Source organism: Monodon monoceros, unplaced genomic scaffold (genome assembly GCF_005190385.1).
Source record: "Monodon monoceros isolate NGI ecotype Baffin Bay Population unplaced genomic scaffold, NGI_Narwhal_1 Super_Scaffold_20, whole genome shotgun sequence".
Taxonomy (NCBI): Eukaryota; Metazoa; Chordata; class Mammalia; order Artiodactyla; family Monodontidae; genus Monodon; species Monodon monoceros.
The window spans coordinates 19,941,503-19,966,132 of record NW_021703777.1 but is presented as its reverse complement, the minus strand read 5'-3'; the positions used below and the strand labels follow the sequence as shown (position 1 = coordinate 19,966,132).

General features: G+C 39.0%; 1 protein-coding gene across 3 annotated transcripts in view; it reads left to right on the top strand.

Annotated features, from left to right (window-relative positions):
* The window catches only part of MANBA (mannosidase beta), a 137,484-nt gene that overhangs the window by 8,424 nt on the left and 104,430 nt on the right, over positions 1-24,630 (top strand). For all 3 annotated transcript variants that reach the window (XR_003795571.1, XM_029235140.1, XM_029235141.1), the window contains exons 3-7: positions 1,352-1,457; positions 2,258-2,428; positions 4,505-4,628; positions 14,611-14,786; positions 15,664-15,774. Coding sequence is in view for 2 of the 3 variants with exons in the window: in XM_029235140.1 (XP_029090973.1) it covers positions 1,352-1,457; positions 2,258-2,428; positions 4,505-4,628; positions 14,611-14,786; positions 15,664-15,774 (688 nt within the window). In the remaining variant the exon portion in view is untranslated. The remainder of the gene's footprint in view (positions 1-1,351; positions 1,458-2,257; positions 2,429-4,504; positions 4,629-14,610; positions 14,787-15,663; positions 15,775-24,630) is intronic.

Here is a 24,630-nt window from a genome sequence, read left to right as displayed (position 1 = left end):
TATTTCTAGATAATACTTAAAATATCTCTAATAGGGGGTCCTCTTTCACCTTGAACTCAACATATCCGAAATTTAACCAATTCACTTTCCCACTGAAAGCTTGCTTTATAGTCTAGCAACCTCGTTATTTCTCTTACTGTAATACCTTCTTCCCAATCTTCCGTGCCCAAGGAGTTTTTGGCTCATCATATCTTTTCTTCATCTCCCTGTATTCGGTCTGTTTCTGAGTCCTGTTAATTTTTGCCTATCATTTCTCTTGGTTCAGCCCCTGCCTCCTCATTTCCAAGTTTCCGCCTTTGCCTAGGCCTTTATTATTCTCCAGTCTTTCGTATGCAGAAACATAAGATTCATCTTTCCCGAATTTTGATTTTACCATGACATTCTTGCTTAAGAATGACGGTGTCTTCCTTTCGATTGGCAGATCAAGTTTAATTTTCTCTGCTTGTCTGTGAAAATGCTGCTTACTGTTGCCAATCGTGCACCACTTCCTGCACCTCCATCCCCCATCCCTCTCTCAGCCCTAGGCAACCACTAATTTATTTTTTATTTCTGTGGATTTGTTTCTTGTGGAGATCTCAAAGAAATGGAATTATACAATATGTGGTCCTTTGTGACTGGCTTCTTTCACTTAGCATGATAATGTTTTCAAGCTCATCCGTGTTGTCATATTCACCAGTACTTCATTTCTTTTTATTGCTGAGTGCTGTTTTATTGTATGGGTATACATTTTATTTATTTTGTTCTTCTTTAAACTCTTGTCTCCTTCTTGAAGTCTTTCCTTATGACATAAACTCTGATAGCACTTGTAGTCTATCCAACAAGACTGTACCACAAAGTAGAAGAGATTGAAAGCTTTCTCTTTGTTTCCTGTGTTTTAGGCTTCAATGCTAATCAGATTGCAGATTCCTTAAATTCAGAGACTGTTTTAGTTCCCTGTAAGGCTTAGCAGAGTGCTGGGCACATAATGTTTACTCGCAGATACTTGTTCCTTGGTTAATGCGTTCTCTTAGTGTTAGTAAATATAATAGTGTGTGACAATGTTTTATGTCTATTATTTAACTTGGTTCTTATAAGAATTTGTGAAGTTCTAGGAAACAAGTCAATGCATGGAAATTAGAAGTCATGCTCATGATTTTATGGTGATTGAAATATTTTGAAGAAAGTTAAACTGGATCACTCAATATAAAAAATGTATTAAAGCAATATTTCTGAAAATTTCATTGCAAACTCCCTTCTAAGAATGTATATTTTCTGTGAAATATTTATTCCTTTCGTTCTTAACTAATAAAAAAAGGCTAATTATCTAAGTTAATGTTCTATACATCTTGTTTTAAAAATCTTCTTTTTTTAGCAAATGGCATAAAGTAAAGTTGGTTTTTGAAGGCATCGATACAGTTGCAGTAGTCCTGCTCAATAATATTCCTGTTGGCGAAACAGACAACATGTTCAGAAGCTATGTAAGTACATAATGACATCAGGTTAAAAAGAACCACTTGTATGTATTTGGGTTCATTGTTATCATGACTGGCAAGTACAGGTCCTTGGATGCACTGGGTAAGTTACTTTATCTCTCAGTTGCCATATTTGTAGAATGATGAAGACACTCAAACCCTATGGAACTATTGTGAGGATATAATGAGCTAATTATATGACGTGATCAGTATTAGTTTTTGGCACATAGGCAATGTTTGACAAATGCTGTTCCCTTCTCTGTTAATTTGGTAATCCAGAGTTTCATGGGAAATGACAGTTGACAAACCATTTTAAAAGAAAATGTTCCTTCCTTTCTGGAACAGTTACCTTAAGAGATTGTATCCTGATCTCCCTTCCCTTTCAAGGGTAGACTTATCAAAACGAAAATAACTTATGACTTAGAAATACATACTATGCATAGCGGAGAGTCAGGTTATCACGAAGTGTCTAGGAAATCCTTGGCGATTCAAAGCCATGTGTGAATAGCCAGAGCAGACATTCCAGGGCTAAAGATAGTCTCTGCTTGCTCTGTTTGCCTAGAACCATCATCTGTCAGTAAAAATAGCAGGAGAAAACCTAGAAATCTATGTTTGCGTAGGAGAATGTGATCAGTTATAACTAAAAGTAGGCAACTAAGTTATACTATTTTGGAGAAGTGCTTTCTCCTGCCAAAAGGCTAAACCTAAAGATTTCAATTATTTTATGCATCTTTCATGCATTCTGCCTATATCTAAAATTTTACACAGGAGGCTACTTTCACATTTGTTCTTTCCCTTTAATTTAGAGCTTTGATATTACACATGTGGTCCAAGCAGTAAACATCCTTGAGGTGCATTTCCAGTCACCAGTGATATATGCGGACCAGAGGAGTAAAGTTCACACTCACTACAGCGTGCCCCCCAACTGCCCTCCGCGTGTGCAGGATGGCGAATGCCATGTCAACTTTATTCGCAAGGTAACAGTCTCGCAATGGAGGGGCTTTAGCCTTGAGGATGGGATGAGGGCATATGAAATGCTTGTTTGAAGACTCCAGTTGTATTTCAGAAGTTGGGCATCTCTTTCCTGCCCCCTTAAAAATTAGAAATAAGAACCAGGGCTTCCCTGGTGGTGCAGTGCTTGAGGGTCCGCCTGCCGATGCAGGGGACACGGGTTCGTGCCCTGGTCCGGGAGGATCCCACATGCCGTGGAGAGGCTGGGCCCGTGAGCCATGGCCGCTGAGCCCGTGCGTCTGGAGCCTGTGCTCCGCAGCGGGAGAGGCCACAACGGTGAGAGGCCCGCGTACCGCAAAAAAAAAAAAAAAAAAAAAAAGAAATAAGAACCAAAAGTTACCAGAATTTTTGTAGAGAGCTTGTCTTTCTAGGTTTCCTTCTTGAGGAGTGCTTCAGAACTTAGATAACGTTGGAAAAAGAAGAAAGATAGGTGACTGATAATGTACCTTTACAATTTTTTTTTTTTTTTTTGACTGTGCCACGATGCTTGCAGGGATCTTAATTCCCTGACCAGGGATTGAACCCATGCCCCCTGCAGTGGAAGTGCGGAGTCCTAACCAGTGAACCGCCAGGGAATTCCCCCTTTACAGTTTTTTTAAAAAACCACCTGGGTTTATCAAACTTTTCACCAGACTGTAGGGTTCATGTTTATGAGTGATTCTTATTACTAGCCTTCTGCAACTGTGCCCCGGTTGAACTGATTGGTTTTGGGCTGTAAGTTCAGAAACCAGGATTTCTGAATTCATACTGGAGGAAATAGGAGTTGGCAAGAAACTCTAGTTAGAGTTTCTTAAACTGTTGTATATTTATCTTTCAATATGTTTCTTCATTCTTTATAGTTATTACATTTAAATATGATAGTGGGTGCAGAGATATTTGGGAGAAATTTAAAGAGCGACTATTGTGTTGCTTCAGTGTAATATGCTTTTGAAGAATAAATGTACATAATTAGATTTTATGGTCTTAGAACATTTCTGCCAAATTTAACTATGTTTCCGAGGTTGATAGATTATTTTTTTAGTTATCTATTGCTGTGTAACAATTATACCAAAACTTATCAGCTTAAAACAACATTTATTATCACAGTTTCTGTCAGTCAGGAATGCAGGTGTGGCTTAGCTGGGTACCTCTGGCTCAAGGTCACTCATGAGGTTACTGGCAAGCTGTGGACCAGGGCTGCAGTCACCTTAAGCCTGGATGAGGCCTACCTCAGCTCACCCATGTGGTTGTTGGCAGGCCTCAGATGGGCTTCCAGGCTCACTCATGTGGGCCTCTCTACAGAGCTGCCTTACAGCATGGCAACTGACTTCCCCCTTGGCCAAGAGAGAGCTGACAGAGCACCCAAAACAGAAGGTGCACTCTTTTATAACCTAATTTTGGACATGCTCTCACTGCTGTTGTATTCTGTTGGTTAGAAGTGATTCATTAGGTCTAATCTGTACTCAAGGGGAGGGGATTACACAAGGACCTGAATACCAGGAGAGGATCATTTTGGGTCATTTTAGATGCTGTATATGGGACACATACACACGCTATTATGGACTTAATTCTGTGCCCCCCAAATTTGTATATTAAAGTCCTAACCCTCAGTAAGGTCAAAATATCACTCTATTTGGAGATGAGGTCTTTAAAGAGGTGATTCAGTTAAATGAGACCGTTAGGATTACTGCTGATCCAGTATGGTTGATGCTCTTATAAGAAGAGGAAATTTGGACAACAGAGGGAGACACTAGAGGCGTGTGTGTGTGTGTGTGTGTGTGTGTGTGTATACAAAAGGCTATGTGAGGGCACAGTGAGAAGGTGGCCATCTGTAAGCCCAGGAAACCAAACCTGCCAACACCTTGATCTTGGACTTCCCAGCCTCCAGAGCTATGCGAAAGTTAATTTCTATTGTTTAAGTCACCCAGTTTGTGGTATTTTGTTACGGCAGCCCTAGCAAACTAGTACACATGTACATAATATTTTAAAAGAAAAAGGTTTTCATAATGTTTAAGTTTCATGGTAATTAGAATCGATCTTCTTTTTTTCCCTTAAAATTGCAGGCACAGTGTTCCTTTAGTTGGGACTGGGGGCCTTCCTTTCCTACCCAGGGCATCTGGAAAGATGTTAGAATTGAAGCCTATAATATTTGTCATCTGAACTACTTCACATTTACCCCCATATATGGTAAGCTAAGAGCTGTGATTTCTTGTTTTTCTTTTTTGAGCCTCCTCTATGTTATAAAAATTGGGTTTATAATTTGAATATATATATAGTTGGCCCTTGAACAACATGGGTTTGAACTGTGCGGGTCCACTTATGTGTAGATTGTTTTCAACAAATACTACAGTACTACATGATCCGAGGTCTGTCGAATCCATCGATTCAGAACTGTGGATGTGGAGGGCTGACTTGGAGCATCAGTGGATTTTGGTATCTCCAGCAGGTCCTGGAAGCAATCTGCTGTGGATACCGAGGGACAACTGTACTTTTCAGAGACTTATTTTAAAAAAAAATTTATGGCACATTAAATTTAGAAAAGTGAAAAATATTTACAAACTGATTTATCATGAAAATTTTTTAAAAATTAATTTATTTATTTTTGGCTGTGTTGGGTCTTTGTTGCTGCGCGTGGGCTTTCTCTAGTTGTGGCGAGCGGGGGCTGCTCTATGTTGTGGTGCGCCGGCTTCTCATTGCTGTGGCTTCTCTTGTTGCGGGGCACGGGCTCTAGGCGCGCAGGCTTCGGTAGCTGTGGCGCACAGGCTTAGTTGCTCCGCGGCATGTGGGATCTCCCTGGACCAGGGCGTGAACCTGTGTCCCCTGCATTGGCAGGCGGATTCTTAACCACTGCGCCATCAAGGAAGTCCCTGTCATGAAAATTTACTGTATAAAGCAGTTAAGTAGGTGGGTACCTACATTTTGACATATTCTGAAAAATAAAAAATGAGAGGAGGAAAGAAAGAAAGAGAAGAAAGGAAAGAGGGAGGGAGGGAAGGAAGGAAGCTCTGTTCTCCCAAGCTGTTTCTTAAAAGAATTTGGGCTGCTGGCTTGCACTCCTTTTTGCTGCCCCTGTAGTCACTTTCAAAACTCCATGGTGCTGAGTTCTTGGTTTGCTTAAATCATTGGGCTGACTTTCTGTCACTGCACATTTTCTCCTCTTAAGGCCATGACATACCAGCCTTGTTAAGAGTTGAACGTAAACTGGAAGACAGACAAGGCATTAAAGAAGCTCTTATAAGGTAAAGAATACTACTTTTTCAGTTGAAAGTAGCATTAAAGAAAACCTCAGAAATCTCACAGATGTCAATGAGTTGGTTAAAAACTGGTCAAATATTTGTTGAGTTCTTTGCCCAGTACTGTGTGTATTTGGCATAGAAAAGAAGTATAATGTGTTTACTTATCCCTGCAAGTTGGTTGAGGTGGGGAGGGGAGATATAAACAATTATCAAGCCAAACTAAATTGTGTCATATAGTCTTTGGGATGGCAGCCCCAGTAGTTCAGAAAACCAGAGATCAAAGGATTTGAGAAGTTAGGGAAATCAGGGTGAAGGTGGAGGCAAATGGGATTTTAAATGATAACTCATGCTCAGTCCAGTTCCGTGCAGGCCTAACTAGATGAAGTCTGTAAGCAAGTATGTGGTGTGTCCATACAAGAGCTCTGTTGTCTTTAGGGCCCTGGTGACCCTAGATTGCTCTTCGATGGAGCCAGATCTGTGTTTTCTAAAGGCAGAAGACAAAAGCATATCAGAGACGGTTGATAATTGAGGAAGTTATTAGGTGCTGCTGGCATTTTTTTTTTTTATAAATTTATTTATTTATTTTTGGCTGTGTTGGGTCTTCGTTTCTGTGCGAGGGCTTTCTCTAGCTGCGGCAAGCAGGGGCCACTCTTCATCGTGGTGCGCGGGCCTCTCACTATTGCGGCCTCTCTTGTTGCGGAGCACAGGCTCCAGACGCGCAGGCTCAGTGGTTGTGGCTCACGGGCCTAGTTGCTCCGCGGCATGTGGGATCTTCCCAGACCAGGGCTCGAACCTGTGTCCCCTGCATTGGCAGGCAGATTCTCAACCACTGCGCCACCAGGGAAGCCCGCTGCTGGCATTTTTAAATGCTTAAAAGGCATTGGAAGATCTAATGTAAATTGCACATATAAATGTGGCTGTTTAGAGCTTTCTAGTTTAGTGTTTCTCAAACTTTTCTTCAGAGGCTCCACCCGAATTGAGCCTTGCTATGAAATCAAATACATAATGGTTCACTCCCCCCCATCCCCACCCATAATTTTTCTCAGGTGTATATAATAAAACCTACTGTAAGAAGGGGTCTGATTTTGCCAAAAGTTATTTATTTAATAGTTTTGAAGTTTAATCAGTGTTTTAGGTGGTTAGCAAAAAGTGCTATGAGTTCCAGGTATCCTGATATCTGAAAAAATTTGAATAACACTGCTCTAGTTTAATTTAAAATTTTGAATATGAAGCTAAACATTTCTTCCTGAGTATGAGTCATTAGGGTTCAGTTTATTCACCATTAGTGACTGAGTGAATTTTATTTGAATTCAGTCAATTTAAGTGATGCTTAAAGTTTCATTTAGCCTCGGTATAATCAGTTATCCATATCAGCCACATTTTTGATGTTCTGTGGCTACAATATATTTTGTACTTAACACAGGGAAAAATATCCTTCCTGTTCAGAAGATATGTCCTGTGCATATTAAGCAGTAATTCTTATATTTCTGATTAATTTTATAGATTTCGGTGTGGTTACTTGATGTAATAGAGAAAATTGAAGCATACACTTATGAAAGCATTAGGAGAGGAACTTCCTTGAGGATTTTTTCAGAATTTTTTTTTTTTCAGTTTGTTTTTGGAAGATAGCAATCATTACTGAAATCAATAGAAACTTAGAAGTTGAAAATAATAGAGAATAAACTAATATATTCTGGATACTTTTTGCATTTATTTGGTACACAGTTTGAGGCAGGCATTGAGAGTTACTAAACATTTTTTAAAAGGATTAGTTCATAATCAAAAGTAGATACATGTAATTTTTATTTTAAATCAAATACTGTATTCGTTTTTAAGGTTTAAGTGTGAAATGAGGTTAGTCAAAACTAATGCAAGCAGTGGCTAATCTCTGTATAATAGTACTACAGATAGTTTGTATTTTATTCTTCTAGATTTTTATATTGAGCCTATATTGTCTCTATAATAAGGGAAGAAAGCAGTTAAACTAATCTAGTACCTAGTAATTTCAGCCAGCTTATTATGAAAGGCTAAACTACTTTGACTTTGTGGCACTTTCTGCTTTCTGCCTATTGAGGCTAGAAGAAAATAACCTTTTTGCTTTTCCAAATGTTTAATTTATTTCTTAATTTAAAATTAGTGAGTTTAACCCTAAACACCAAATGACCAACCATAGTTCCCCAGTTTAATTGTATAAAATATAACAGAAAAAAGGCTGTTAGACTTTTAAAAACTAGCTTGAAATTTTTGTGAATTAATTTGCTTTATGTATATATATATATTTTTTCTTTTCTGCCTTCTTAATCCTTAGCATAGTGGTTTCTAAACTTTTGTGCTTTTGAATATCCTTTGGTCATTTGTTTGATTTTGCCCTAACCTCAGCTTCCTAAATGATTTTCACATATTCTTAATATTTAAGGTAATAAAAGCAAATTTATATTTGGAAAAAATACTGAGGTCAAAGGGAAACAAGAGTTACTCTCATTATCTCTTAGGCTCTTGCCATTTATCTGGGTTTTGAGAGATACCAACTTATTGATGTGACTTTCTCTAAAACGTCATTAGAAAATATTTATTTGAATGTCTGTACGTGTGTGTGTGAGAGAGAGATAGACATATATTCATTTATTGATCATCTCCATGCTAAGTCTTTCATATTTGTAATCTGATGTAAATTGTTCATATTAGGCCCTAAAATTTGTTAGGGAGGGATGGTTGTCTAGTTTTATGAACTTTTCTTAAGGTTACATAGACATATTAAGTCCAAATATATAATAAGTATGTTCTGATGAAACACTGCATTGTTTAATCTTCTGTTACCGCAGTTAGAAAGAAATAAAATAGAGATGTTCTTCAACATGTAAATCTTCCTGTTGAGCTGAGGTGAGCTGTGGATCTTTGACCTGTGCTTGGGCAATTCTGTTAGTCAGAGATGCTGCCTTCCCAACCGTATCCACATTTACTTGCTGCCTTAGCCTAAAGCACCCCGTCTCTTCATTCTTGAAGGCATAGCCTTTGAGTTGGAAGAGTGGGCCTAGCTCCTAGCTAGACCCTAGCCTGCCCAACAGTGGCCTTTATTGAAGGTCATTGCTGCCCTTTGCTTACAGCTTAATATAGAGAATATAATATTACAACGTAACAAAGATTTGTCAGTCTTGCTTAGTGCCTTGTTTATTGCATTCCTTTTTGAACGCAAGCATGCATTCACTTTTTTCTTACATTCATTTTGAATCACTTTTTCATTACCCATAAAATGATGGTATTCACCCTCGAAAATATATTTATGGGTAGGTAGGTTGCTTGAATAATCTCTGAGTAGCTGCCTTGTTGTGTAAGTCGATTTTTTTTTTCTCTAGAACTTATCAATTTATGTTGTTTGGTGGGGGGGTGGTGGTGGGATTTTGCTTTGTGTCTGTTTTGTTTTGATTTCATCTTTGAGGAATTTGTCCTGCTGAATAGGCAAGGAGATCTTGCTGCTTGAGAAAGAAGGGGAAAACAGCTGTTGTAACTAACTATAAGCCTGCTTTTCTGGCTAATGCAAGCTGTTAGCTCTTTGAAAAGCAGCTACTGTAGCCTGTCCTCTAATTCTGGCAGGAGCATGGGGATGTATCCTATGTTTGAATTTCAGCATTCTGTGGCTCGTTGTCATTGCTGTTCCTTCAGATGCACAAGGCTATCTCTTCATTGCAGCTTTGCATCGCCTATGAAAGATGCAAGATGAAGCGAGCAGGTAGGAGGAGGAGCTGGGAGGAGCTCAGTAGGGCTAATCAGGGCAGCCATGTTTGAATAGCTTGCCCCCCCCAGTGAGAGGAAGCATCTTTTACATCTTACATGAGCAGTCCACCAACGTTTGCAGATCCATCCCATGCTGACCTGAGTGTGCTTCCATGTCCCTGCTGGTTCTTAGCCCTTCCAAATGCCATCCTGTATTCTTTTTTTTTTTTTTTTTTGCGGTACGCGGGCCTCTCGCTGCCGCGGCCTCTCCCGTTGCGGAGCCTGTGCTTCGGACGCGCAGGCTCAGCGGCCATGGCTCACGGGCCCAGCCGCTCCGCGGCATGTGGGATCCTCCCGGACCAGGGCACGAACCCGTGTCCCCTGCATCGGCAGGCGGACTCTCAACCACTGCGCCACCAGGGAAGCCCCATCCTGTATTCTTAACTGTGACCTTCGGGTATATTTTGTTTCTTTAAGTAGATTCAACATCTTTGCTCTTTGCGATTGGGGTATAATTTATAGTGCCTGTCAGGTTTCACAGACAGTAATTATTCAAGAAATATATTTCCACTGTTTGGCAGAAATGCTCACATAACTGTTGTCATGCCTTTGTCAGGTAGTTTAGGTTACAAAGATAGTGTTTTGACAGATGGAGGAACTGTGGCACCATGTAATTATGCATTTAGTGGAAGGTCAGACACATTCTTTATGTTTGTAGATTTCAGTGTTTTTTCTTTTTTAGAAAGACACTCATATTAAAAGACTAATATTTTATGGTTACAGTCCCTTCAAATGCTTTGTTTCACATTATACGTATTTGCTATTAGGACTTAGGATTCTGAAGGACAAAAAGCACCTTTGCTTTTGGTCTTCCTCATTATTCATATGCAAATTTCAATCTCTGCGCGCCTGCTAGTGTCTTTCTTTTTGATAGGCCCCTCTGTGGGAGATGCGTGGAAGGTAGAGAGCACTGGAGTTAGGAAACCTGGGCCCTTGCCCTGTCCACTGGCTCGGGAGCTTTGAGCTAGTTCTGCAGTCAAGGGCCTCAAATACCACAACTAAAAGTAACTAGGAGATGGCCAAGTTTCTTTTGCCTCTAACATTCCACAGTTCTTTCCTGGTGTTTGTAAATTACAGCACTCATTACAGCCTAGTGAGGGTGTAAGTGTGGAAGAACCAGTTTTTTTTGAAGCTAGATATATGATTAAATGAAGGTACTGATATTTGAGGCTTAATTACAATCAGTTAAAGCAAGGCTTAAGGTGTAGTTTGAGAGTAACTCTTTCTGTAGTTATGGACACACTTGAATTAATGTAATTCATCCGTCTTCTTATTTTTCTACCTCCATGTCTTCCTATACGTTTTTTTTTTTCTCTTAGACAACCGAATAAAGCTGTTTTTTGTTTTTTTAAAATTTTTATCCTGACCACATCTTGACAAAGAAGTGGACTATATGGGACTATAAAAGGAGCTGGCACATTTTAGAAGGTTTTAAAAGTTAATGTACTGGGACTTCCCTGGTGGTCCAGTGGTTAAGAATCCACCTTCCAATGCAGGGGACGCGGGTTTGATCCCTAGTAGGGATCCCACATGCCACGGGGCAACTAAGCCCCTGTGCTGCAACGACCAAGCCTGCGTGCTGTAGAGCCTACATGCCACAACTAGAGAGAACCCCCGCATGCCGCAACAAAAGATCCCGCACACTGCGACGAAGATCCCGTGTGCCGCAACAAAGACCCGACACAGCCAAATAAATTTAGAACAGAAGAAAAGGTTAAATGTATTGGCCACATCTACACAAATTGGAGTTTGTCCTGAAGATTGTTTGCATGAAGAAGCAGCACACGTTCATCTGGACTGTGAGGCTGGTTACCCTTCCTACAAATTCCCATCCGAGTCAAACTCATGGTGATTTGTTTGTTTGTTTTTGAAGAAACCTCACTGAATCAGCTTTGGAAGAATCTGAAAATGAGTCAATGGCCAGAACCACATTCTCTGCCATGCCCTGGGTTGCCCACCTGGTTGAGGTTAAATGGAACAAACTATAGACTGTAGTGTCTTCTGCAGGGGGCAGGGCATCAGCTAGGACATCGCTGAGGCTCCAGGCCAGGGAAGGCCTCAAGTTGTAGAGAGAGCTCATCAGCTTGCTCTCCACCCTGTTTTGATAAGGAGTTCCTGTCCTGTTTGGGCCCAGGGTTGATTAGTCAGGGTGAGGAAGGATGCAAAACTTGGTGTCATTGAGAGGGAGACCTGGGAGGGGATTTTAAGTCATTTAGTAAACTTTCTTCTTTCTTATCCCATCCCCGGTACTTTGTCCATTTTTGAAATGATCTTGCATTCCACTTCACGAGAGCTGGGGGTGATAGGTATTCTTTAGGAAAGGATAACTTGTTAGTGCTGGAAGAGATATACTGGGAAGCTGCATTCTAGGAATGGGTCTTGATTCATAAGGGGGAGCTCTCCTTAACTAGAAATAAGATTATACATTTTAAAATTAGCCAGTGAAAAGAAGTGACCAGATAATACCAGGAAAATTATTATTTAAGACTCTCAGTATGCTCTGTGAACCTAAACTACTGAAATTCTCCATGGAATTCTCCTCCTGGAAGGAAGCGTTGTACTTCATTTGGAAGAAGAAAAGAGTGCAAAATATGTTGTTGTAGGGTATTTGGTAATGACACGATAGGCTTGTAAATCTTCATGTTGGGTTTTTAATTCCTCAGCTTTAGTTTTTTCATTTAGTGGCACCCGAGGGAGTTAACAGGATGAGCTCCAGAGGGGTGCCGATTTACTTTAGAACCTTCCATGTTAGAAGCAATAGAAACTGGACAATTTTGCCGGTAACCTTTGGGAATTACTCTGTTTGTCTTCCTTCTGGAGGCCCTTACAAGCAGCTGATTCTCTGCTGAAGAAGTGATAGGAAACGGCCAAGGAGCCTGCCTTTAAAAAAAAATTTTTGGCTACGCTGCACGGCATGTGGGATCTTAGTTCCCTGACCAGGGATCAAACCCGTGCCACCTGCATTGGAAGGCGGAATCTTAACCACTGGACCACCAGGGAAGTCCCAGGGAGCGTGCTTGAACTTGGTGGTTATTGGTTGGTAGGAGAGGCCTAGAGGGCAGAACTAAAATCTCTAGATGGAAATGAGAGAAAAGTGGATTTCACATCAGTGTAGAGGACGACTTTCCAATAGTGAAGGCTAGCAGAAAGGGAGGCAGAGGTTTTTGTCATTATATTAAAGGTATTAAAGACAGATTAGAATGGCCTTTCAGGGGAAATATATTAGGGTAGAGATCAGCAAACTTTTTCTGTAAAGGGTCAGCTAGTGAGCATTTTCGCTTTTTGGGCCATATGGCCTTTGTTGCAGTTACACAACTCTGCCTTTGTAGCATGAAGGCGACCAAAGACAATACGTAAAATGTGGGCATGGCTGCTGTCTGGCCTGCTGGGCTGCCATGACGAAATACCAAAGACTGGTTGGCTTCAGCCACAGAAATTGACTTCTCACAGTGCTGGAAGCTGGGAAGTCCAAGATGAAGGTGCCAGCTGATTTGCTTTGTGTTGAGGGCCTGCTTCCTGGCTTGTAGATGGCCAGCTTTCTAGTTGTGTTCTCGCATGATTGGGGGCTGAGGGGGTGTGCGGGGAGAGAGAGAGAAAGAAATGGATCTCTTCCTCTTCTTATAAGGCTACTGTCCTATCAGAATAGGACCCCACCCTTATGAACTCATTTAACCTAATTACCTCCTAAAAAAACCCTTTCTCCAGATGGAATCACATTAGGGGTTAGGGCTTCAACATATGAATTTTGGGGGGAATGATACAATTCAGTCCATAGCAGCTGTGTTCCAATAAAATTTTATTTATAAAAATAGGAGGTGGTCCAGATTTGGCCCAAGGACCATAGTTTGCTAGCCTGTGGTCTAGAGGGAATCAAACACATCGGAAAGTAGACCAGGTGATCTGTCAGCATACTTCTAGTTCACCAGTTTTGTGAATCTGTGCTGTTTTGGTCAAAGACTTAGCCAAAGGACATATTTGATGTCTAGCATAGCTTGACATCATTAAATGTTCTCCTATATAATAAGATCCTCTCCCCACTGTAAAACTCCTGAGCACCACTAAGATGTGGTTTGGGGGAAATTATTTGGATTGAGTTGGCAGAATTTAGAGGTTAAATGTTTTAGAGGTCTCTAGTTTTAGACTGTCTTGGTTCACATCTGCCACTTACTAGCTGTGTGATCTTGGGCAAGTTACTTAATTTCTCTGTCTCAGTTTTCTCATTTATAAAATGATGATAGTAGTGGAATTTACCTTATAGCAATGGTGTGATGCTTAAATAAGTTAATACTTGTTGAGAGCATAAAACAATGCCTGGCTCATAGTAAGATCTTGGTAAATGTTATCTATTATTATTTCTTGAAATAAGAGATAGTAAGGGAAACCAGAGGGAATATGATTTCGAGTTAAAGGTGAGGTAGCTGTCAAAGATTTAGGGATGTTTTAGAAAATAAACAGCTTTGGATCAGATTGGAGTGTGTGCTTCTGTTTAAGAACAATAAAAATGCGGTAAAGGGAATATGAATATTTTTCTAAACAACCTTTAATTCTCCATCCTAGTATTATCACACGTTTGTACTTGTCCACATCCCATTAGGCCCTTAGCTCATGAGGGCAGGGGCCGTGTTTATTTACCCTGGTGACTGTTTAAGTCCCATCACTTAGCAAAGAACATGGCACTTAGATGGTTCTCAGTACACATTTATTGGATAAATAATTACATTTAAAATGCATCTTTATTTTTTCCACATTGGATTAATTCTAATACACCTAAGTTTATAACTTATTATATGGCTTAAAAACCTTCAGTATTTTTACTTTATAAAAAGGAACAAGCAAGTATGTTTGATAAATCAAGACTGATAAATCTTGGAAGATTTATGTTATCTTTTCATTTGTAATTTTCTATTTGTGCCATATTTATAAAGTTTTTGTGACTTACGATTGTAACATTTTTAGAGTAGAAGTATATATAAAAATATAATTTTGGTTATTCTTCTTCAGAATTAAGGATTAAACTCTAAACATTAAAAGAGAATTTTCACTGAACTTTTGATCAGGATTGCATTTGTGGAGCGCTTATAGTTTAGAAGCTGCTTTGGCCTTTTTTTCAGTGAATCCTACATAATATATATGTATTTTTTCTTTTTCTCTTTATACCTTAGATAATAATATCCAGGAGTGGAATCTTGAAATAGAGTCTTCTTTTGATGTTATCAGTTCAAAGCCAGTTTTGGGTCAAGCGATTATAGCCATCCCTGAATTAAAAATACAACAGACAAACAGCATTGAACTTCATCATGGGGAAAGGATTGTTAAACTCTTTGTGAAAATTGACAAGGTGAATGATGGTACTTCCCGAGAAGCACTAAGATGAAAAGCAGTGTTGTTCAAAAGAAATGCTTAGAAAAAAGGACCTGAGTATTAAAGAAAAGTGTACTTTTTCCATTTTTTTCTTTACTTTTAATCGGTTATATATTTTGTGTGTGTGCAAGCTAAGGAATGATTTTCCCAAATTTTAAGATTAAGAAAACGGAGGTTACATGATTAATTTGGCATCCTCTCCTCTCAAAAAGTCAGGTGTGTTATATTTTAATTTTTTTGCAGTATTTGGAGTATCCTAAATCCAAAATACATTCTAAGCATCATACTTCAATGCTGTGATTATTTTTGGTATTTGTAAACTATTTTGAATATTGGTACTTATTCTACATACAGAATTCTAATTCTAAACTTACGATCTTTCGTAAGTAGAAGTGAACTGGATTTTACCTTTTCTTATTCCTCTAATTGACAATTGTGAGCTGAAAAGGATAGAGCAAATCAGCATTCAGTAACTGTCCAGATAAAGTAAGAACTCAAAACGCTTTTCTAGTTCTGGGCTTGAGAGAAGAGTTAACCTCAAAGTCCAATTCTAAATGTTAAGAATGTAGAATACATGTTAGCTGAGTGTTGCAATGGGAAGAGCTGTTTTTCTGAATGCCCATGTTATTTTGTTATTTCCCTTCCCTTCTGGTATATTAATCCATGCTAAACTCCTAGCCTGTTCATTTTTAAATATTATCTATGGATTGGTATAATTTGGCATAATACAAGGAGAGAGATTTATATTGCTCTGTGCTTGTCTATGAGAAATTGATGTGATGCTCTGAATTACTATATTATTTTGCTGAAAATATGCCACAGATTACTTAGACTGACATATTATTTTTTAAAAGAGTGTTACTATAGAAACTTGGTGGCCTCATGGACATGGAAACCAGACTGGGTACAACATGACAGTTCTTTTTAAGCTGGATGGAGGCTTAAGTTTTGAAAAATCAGCTAAGGTAAGCAAATACTTTAAGATATTTTGTGAAAAAAAGTATATTTCTTGTTAAAATAGCAATACAGATCTTTGTAGGAAAAGAAGAAACCAACAAAACTTCTGCAACCCCACCACTCAGAGATAATTAGTAGTAATAGTTATATTCATTCAAAAGCTTCTGGTATGTGTATATTTATATTTTTTAATGGACCAGACTTTGCACATTATTTTATTTATAAATATTCTCCTACTGTGTTTTTTTTTTTGCGGTACGCGGGCGTCTCACTGTTGTGGCCTCTCCCGTTGCGGAGCACAGGCTCCGGACACGCAGGCTCAGCGGCCATGGCTCACGGGCCCAGCCGTTCTGCGGCATGTGAGATCCTCCCGGACCGGGGCATGAACCCGTGTCCCCTGCATCGGCAGGCGGACTCTCAACCACTGCGCCACCAGGGAAGCCCTACGGTATTTTTTCATTTAGGTGTGGGGCAGGATGAGAGCTTGAAGTGGAGCATATAAGATCAAGGTTACTCTCAGGAGAGGCTATGCCCTAGTCAAGGTTGTTTATTCCAGAACAGGTAACTGAGGAACATCTCAGAATTCATTTGCAGTGGGAACTCTAAAGAGTGTTTGTCTATTTGTCCACTTGACTGGGATGGTAGAGGTTGGATTGAATGATCTCTTGTGCCTCCCTGCACTTCCATGATTGCTCAAAAGAGGAAACCAGGATGCTTTAAAAATTTGAGCTGTTTTGCAAGTTTCAGGAATCAATGTTTGCTTTTGAAATTTAGATTAAAAGTATAGGTTATTGCCAAATTTGGTAAGAGAGCTGATACCTAATTCACCTTTGTTTCCATCCAGGGTAGGTCTTCCAGGGAATTCAGTTTCTTGGCAGTCCCGAATTTCTTAATGTTTTCAGAGCTGCCAGTGTTTCAGCAAGCAAGAAATTCGACTGCTATGTGCCGTCATTGCCTGTTTTCTCTCAGTTTGATTTCTTTCCAGCCTTTATTTGGTGGGAATGTGTCAGACTGGGATTTCTTTTTTATTTATTTATTTATTTATTTATTTTATTTATTTAGTGTAGTATAACACACAAGAGAAAAAAACCAGAACATAAATGGAACACTTAACGAATGATCAGAAAATGAACACTCACGTGACTGTCATCCTGATCCAGAAACAGGAGCATTACTAGCACCTCAGAGCTTCCCCACTCTGTGCGAGCTTCCCCAATCATTGCCCCCTTTCCTTCCCGTAGATCCACTATCCTGACTTATAACACTATATTCTATTTTTGCCTGTTTTTAAATTTTATGTACATAGAACCACATAGTTTATATTCTTTTATGACTGGCTAATTTGGCTCAACATTATATTTGTGACATTTAGATATGTTGTGGTGTGTAGCTGTAGTTTGTTTACTTACGTTGCTTTGTACTATTTCATTGTATTACACATTCTGCTGTTGAATTTGGGTAGTTTCCAGTTTTGGCTTTCTTGGATAATGCTGCTATGAACTTTATCGTATGACACTCGGAGCACATATGCCCCCAACAGCGTTCCTGCTGGAGTGGGATTGCTGGATCATAGGGTAGGCATGGGTTCAGCTTTTACAGAGAATGCTAAATTGTTTTCCAAAGTGTTTGTATTTCACCTTTACTCTGCACGCTCCCATGTTCGCTAACACTTGGTACTGTATCAGAGGGGTATTTTTCCCTCATCACTGGCCTCTCCCTATCTGCTCTCTACTGCTCATGTTTCCTGATGGTTTCATTGTTATCCTGGGCTTGCTTTACGCAAAAATATTTCTATTTTTAAAGTATCTCATTGAAATCCATATTGCTAGGTTTATATCTTTCTTGCCTGTCTTCCATCAACGTTAGACGTATGCGTTTTAATCTTTTGTTTACTGGGCACGTCAGAAGACGACAGCACAGTCTCCGACGGAACGCCTTGGGGAAGTTACAGATTGTGGTTGCAGCCCACGCAGGCAGAGATGTACTGGGTCATAAAAAGAATGCAGGTGCTGTGGGGAAGGGAAAATGCTGACTCTATTTCTTTTGGACGGGAAAGAATATCTTGATGACTGAGATTTTTGTTGGTGTTGTTAAAAGGAGTAGCTTCGGAGCAAATGGTTTAAGTATGAGGGGAGATAATTAATGAGTACTTCAAAAATAAATAAATTAGGGCTTCCCTGGTGGCGCAGTGGTTGAGAGTCTGCCTGCCGATGCAGGGGACACGGGTTCGTGCCCCGGTCTGGGAGGATCCCACATGCCGCAGAACGGCTGGGCCCGTGAGCCATGGCCGCTGAGCCTGTGCGTCCGGAGCCTGTGCTCCGCAACGGGAGAGGCCACAGCAGTGAGAGGCCCACGTACCGAAAAAAAAAACAAAAAACAAATTAATTAATTAATTAAAAAATAAAAGCGAATGTTGGGATATTATAAAGTCTGTCAAGCAAGTTATTTCAAGAGGGACCTTAGAATGTGAGTGTGGGAGCGTTGGCTTTATCAGTTTAGGGAACCAACTTGATTTTTTAACACAAAAGAAAGCTTTGTGTCTAAATGGTAGTGGGAGAGGCTACTCTGGGTAAATGGAATAAAAAAAAAAAATCTTCCCCATGACTGTTTTGGCCATTTTCTGCTCTAATTGAATATTTGTATTCTACTAATTGATTGTATTGAATTGCCTAGGTAGTATGTGTGTTAAGAGCATAATAAATATTTTGGAATGACTGTTATGGTTTACCTTTCTGGAAAACTAGGAAATCACTTAGTTGATATTTCACTTTAGCACAACTTACTTTGTAAGACTCTTCCAAGTATTCCCTATATAAGGTAAATCTTTTTGCTGAAAGCAAGAGAAGGTAGTTGCTGTTTATATTTGACCTGGCATCAAGATTCTCCAATTAAATTACTGTAGGGGAAGAAAAAAATGTAATCATATGTATTCCACAATCAGAAATTATATTGCACAGTTCCCAAGCCAGAAGAGGTAAAAGATTGCCCCTAGCTATTACAATTAGAAAAATAACGGAGATTTCCTTTACTGTTTTGTTTTTTAAAAACTTCACTTTGTTCTTTGTTTCTTGAGTTCCCAGTTTCATCTTTGCAATATGCACAGGGCAGAAAGAGGTCCCAGTGCCACTTCCTCTTTCAAAGTGAGGTCCCAGTGCCACTTCCTCTTTCAAAGTGCTACTCTTGGCTCTCTCAAGACCTTAAAAGCACATAGCCAAAAAATATGGAATTCAGAATAATCAGGGTGTATTTCTGACCACTTCTGTACTTTTGATCAATACTGAGGGTCCACAGAGACGTGAAGTGTGTTTCCTTCTGTATTTCCCAGGTTTCCTAGGACAGCCATAACAAATGAGTAGCTTAAGATAAAAATAATTTATTTTCTCACAATTTTGAAGGCTGGAAGTCCAAAATCAAGGTTTTGGTAGGGCCATGTTCCTTCTGAAGTTTTCAGGGAAGGATCCTTCCTTGTCTCCTCTAGCTTCTGGTAGTTACTGCTAGTCCTTGGCATTTCTTGGCTTGTGGATGCATCACTCCAGTCTCTGCCTCTGTCGTCATATGGCCTTTTCCCTGTGTGTGCCTCTGCTTTTCTTTTCTTTTTTTTTTCTCAATTAGCTGTATCTCATTATCACCCCTTCAGATCAATAAATCAATCATTCCTTCTTTTTGATAATTTAATTTAATTTATTTATATTTGGCTGCATTGGGTCTTCGTTGCTGAGCGTGGGCTTTTCTCTAGTTGCGGCGAGCGGGGGCTACTCTTTGTTGTAGTGCGTGGGCTTCTCACTACGGTGGCTTCTCTTGTTGCGGAGCACGGGCTCTAGGCACGCGGGCTTCAGTAGTTGTGACTCGCGGGCTCTAGAGCGCAGGCTCAGTATTTGTGGCTCATGGGCTTAGTTACTCCGTGGCATGTGGGATCTTCCCGGACCAGCGATTGCACTGTGTCCCCTGCATTGACAGGCAGATTCTTAACCACTGCACCACCAGGGAAGTCCCTCTGCTTTTCTTATAAGGATACTAGCCACTGGATTAGGGCCCACCCTAATTTGGTATGACCTCATTTTAACTTAACTAACTGCATGTTCAAAGACCGTATTTCCAAATAAGGTCACATTCTGAGTTTCTGAATGACATGTATTTTGAGGAAACACTGCTCAACTCAGTACACCTTTCTTTTATCTTTCTCCCTGTCAAAGTTAAACATTTCCAAAATGGCTACAGGCAGTGGCTTACCCAGAGTGGGCTATGGGAGCAGTTAGCATTGGGTGTAGGCAGCAAGTGGTTGCATTGTGTGTAGACGACAGGTGGCCTGTCTTTTATTAGTAGTATGTTCTGGCAATTCTGTGCACCATCAGTGATAAAATATTCCTCCCCCCAAAATCTTTTGTTGGTCTGTTTTACCCATGTGTGCAATTGTACTTGAGTTTTAATACCATATGTGTAGGCTTCCATGTAGCATATTTTTATTATTAACCCTCTAATAAATATTATATTCTACATGGAAGTGAATTTGGAGAACTTTTATATGGTTGTCCCCAGGCTCATGGGGACTTAGCTTCATACAGTCATTTTGAAAGTATGTTCATAACAGTTTGGAATTGTTTAAACTTGTTTTGGGCATAGTTCATGTCCCTAGTCCCTGTCTTATTACATATTCTTGCATTTAAAAGTAGATTAGAAACAGTAGCACAGTAGTTATAAAAAAGAAGAAACTCAACATGAGTTACTTCATTGTGACCTCTTGGAGTTCTTATTTTTATGTTTAAAATTTAAAATGGAAAGAAATAATTGATAAGCTGGATTTTATTAAAGTTAAAGACTTCTGCTTTGCCAAAGACGATGTTAAGAGAATGAGAAGACAAGTCACGGATGGGAGAAAATATTTGCAAGAGACACATCTGTTAAACAAAATATGTAAAGAACGCTTAAAACTCAACAATAAGAAAACAGGTAACCCAATTAAAAAATGGGTCAAACATTTAACAGACATCTCACCAGAGAAGAGATACAGATAGCAAATAAGCATGTGGAAGATACTCCACATCGTACGTCGTCAGGGAAATACAAATTAAAACAACAATGAGATAACACTACCATCTATAAGAATGGGCAGACTTTGGAACACTGACAATTCCACATGCTGGTGAGGATGTAGAGCAACAGCAGCTGTCATTTATTGCTGGTGGGCGTGTCCAATGGTACAGTCAGTCACTTCGGAAGATAGTTCAGTAGTTTCTTACAAAACTAAACATACTCTTACCGTATGATCCAGCAATCAAGCTGCTCAGTATTTACCCAAAGAAGTTGGAAACTTATGTCCACACAAAAACTTGCACATAAATGTTTATAGCAGCTTTATTTCTAATTGCCAAAACTTGGAAGCAACCAAGGTGTCCTTAAGTAGATAAAGTAATAAACTGTGGTCTATCCAGACAATAGAATATTACTCAGCACTGAAAAGAAATGAGCTATCAAGCCATGAAGAGACATGGAGGGACCTTAAATGCATATCACTAAGTGAAAGAAGCCAATCTGTAAATGATTCCAAGTATGTGATATTCTGGAAAAGACAAAACTACGGAGACATTTAAAAGATCAGTAGTTGCCAAGGGTTGGGAGGAAGAGGGAGGGATGAATAGGCAGAGCACAGAGGATTTTTAGGACAGTGAAACTACTCTAATACCATAGTGATGGATACATGCTATTATACATTTGTCCAAACTCATAGAATGTGCAACACTGTGAGTGAACCCTAAGGTAAACTATGGACTTAGGGTGAGTATGAGGTGTCAATATAGGTTCATCGATTGTAACAAATGTACCACTGTGGTGGGGGATGTGGATGATGGGGGTGGATACTCATGTGCAGGTCAGGGAGTAATCTTTGTACCTTCCGCTCACTTTTGCTATGAACCCTAAACTGCTCTAAAAAACTTGTCGCTATTTAGAAAAACTTGAAATAGAGAAAAGTGTTAACTATGATGTGTTAATATGCAATATTTTGCTTGGTAAGTGCATATTTGGGTTCATATATGAAATCTTTTACTAATTTTAATACCTTTAGAATTGAAATTTATTCTTTTTTTTTAACTTGATAATTGTTTTAAAACTAAAGAATCAAAGTAAAACATGACATCAGTGATATGCTTTAGTAGCGGCAGATATTAAAAACCCAGAGTACCTTGGGAATCTTTTTGATAGCACTCCAGATGCTTCATACAGAGATCAACTGTGTGACTTAATCATATAGGTCTGTAGAGAAGGTGGTACAATTGAAATAAAGAAGTCATTCTTTTATTTCTGGAAAGACTGCCTCCGTACTCACAGAAGATATCTTGAAACAACAGGATCGTTGTTTTCTAAACCTCTGTTGTGGTCAACTCTATAGGAGTACTGCGTATGTGGCCAGTATTCACAGTGGAGTTCATACAAAAATCAAAGAGATTAATCCTATATATTTTTTCTGCCTCCTGAAAATCATTCTTTGAACCTTGCAGAATTTGCTGTTTTGGAAACATTTCTTCATGTGTGACATTTTCTGGAAGTTTGGAAAAATCTTATTCATTCTTTTTAATCTCACCTCATCATTGGAAAAAGCTGCAGAAAGTCTTTCCTAGACAAAAGGAATGCTCATTATGAAGCTAGGGCACCATAAAGCTAAATTTTGAAAAGCTAATCTCAACTTTGAAGTCCTGTGTGAGCGAAAGCAAATGTGGACATGTGTGAATCAGCTCAGATTTTGTTCTCTGCTAGTGTGGGTTTTCTCTTCAGAATTATCTTTTTTTTTTCCCTCTCCTTAGTGTAGAATTTTAGATGAGGTTAATCAGATACAAATATATATGCTTTGAGCAATGTACAGTGAAATTCCAAGCTTTTAAAACTCGTCTTTGAAGATAAGTGCACAGAAAATTTGAAGGCTATTCATTTTTCAAAAACAAACTGTAGGGAAATGGACATTTACATAGAAAAAAAAAGAATAAAAATTTGAAGAAGAGTGCCAGGAGAAACAACAGGAGATGCTGATCTTACGTTGCCTGAAGAAATCAAAATAGCAATGTTGAATATACCAACCGTTTTCACCAAGAACTGGAGACTTGCTCTAAAGCAATGGATCATATATCTGTGTTCACTATCATTCAGCCATTTTCTCTGATTTTGCAGAAGAAATACTTGAGAAGTGGAAAAATTTTGAACCCAGGGGCATTTGTAAGCAGTTTGAATGGATCTCAAGGAAACGGACATGGATACTACTGCTTTTTTTGGAATTTAATGTGAAGAGCAATTTTTATGAATCTCTTGCAGACTTATCTTTTTATCTAATACCTTCCCAAAATATTGTATATCTTTGGCTTTATTTGAAAGAACATTTCTAAATTAAAATTAATAAAAGGTGTTTTTCCATCAATTATTCAAGGATAGATTGACAAATCTGGCTATAGTCTTTTTTTTTTTTTTTTTTTTTTTTTGCGGTACGTGGGCCTCTCACTGTTGTGGCCTCTCCCGTTGCGGAGCACAGGCTCCGGACGCACAGGCTCAGTGGCCATGGCTCAGGGGCCCAGCCGCTCCGCGGCATGTGGGATCTTCCCGGACCGGGGCACAAACCCGTGTCCCCTGCATCAGCAGGCGGACTCAACCACTGTGCCACCAGGGAAGCCGTTGACAAGGTTCTTGACATTTTTAGAAGTTAAGGCTCAAGTTAGCAAATATTATTATCCATTACTATAACAAACCAATATGTAGATATGTTAGTTTCTTTTTTAAAAAAATTAATATAATCAAATTCATGAATCCAGTACTTTTTCCTTTTTTAAACTCTAACATTTATTTTACTTAAAAAACGGTGTGATTATTCATATGGAGTTAAATACAAGAGACCTTTCAGTGTCTGCATTTTTTCTGGCCACTATCATTATTCATTTTATTTCATTATTATTACTGCAAGTAATTTTGTCATATAGAAGAGGGGTATGTTAAAAAGTGATCCTATCTAGTGTCAGATACATGAAATATACATCTGGCTACAAAGATATCAATCAGGTAACTATGCTGATGTGAACTTTAATCTGTTAACTTCTGGGTGTGCTGCTGTCTGCAGACTTCTAGGTCACAACAAGGAGAGCCACTCTTGCATCTTCTTGTGCAGGTCTGTTTGAGGAGAGCTCTTTGTGGAGATCCAGCACCAGTTTTCTCAGTATTTCTGCATGTTAGAGGACTTTCAGAGCAGACAGAAATGTGGGGTTGGTTGTCACTAAAAATGCATGACAGTAGAGATGAAATTGTTTTAGAAAGTGTACTTTGGAAATGCCTGAAAATTATTTGAAAAATATTTCAGTTAACACTTGCCAATGTTTAGAAATAAGTTATTTTTTTTAAAAAAGAAGAAACTTACTCTTTTGAAAATGTAGTGATACTATGACAGCTTTTTAAGTATTTGACTATAGACAGCTGAGAAGTAATACTCAGTTTATGAATCAATGCTTCATTACATCATCATCTGTTTGGTCTGCCAGAGAAAGAAATTTGAGAAGCATATGGTATTTACTTATTAGTCACAAACCTCTTAAGCCCTTTAGTTAAGATATTCCTAACTCTTGTCTAAAAAAAAGTGTTCAGCTATCCTGTACTTTTAAAGTTAATCCTTCTATTTTAAAAATGAGATCCTGAAGCTAATTTAAAAAGTAATTTAGTGACTTGCTAATAGAACCTTCAACATTAGATAGAAAAGTTTGGAAATTAAAAATTTTTAAAATTCAAACTGCTTGACTTACACATTTAGGTTCTTAGATATTTACACCCTCTTCTACTTTTAGACAGTAACTTACTTTGTTGAGCTGTTTAAAATAGTTTTGATTTTGTAAGGAGATAGT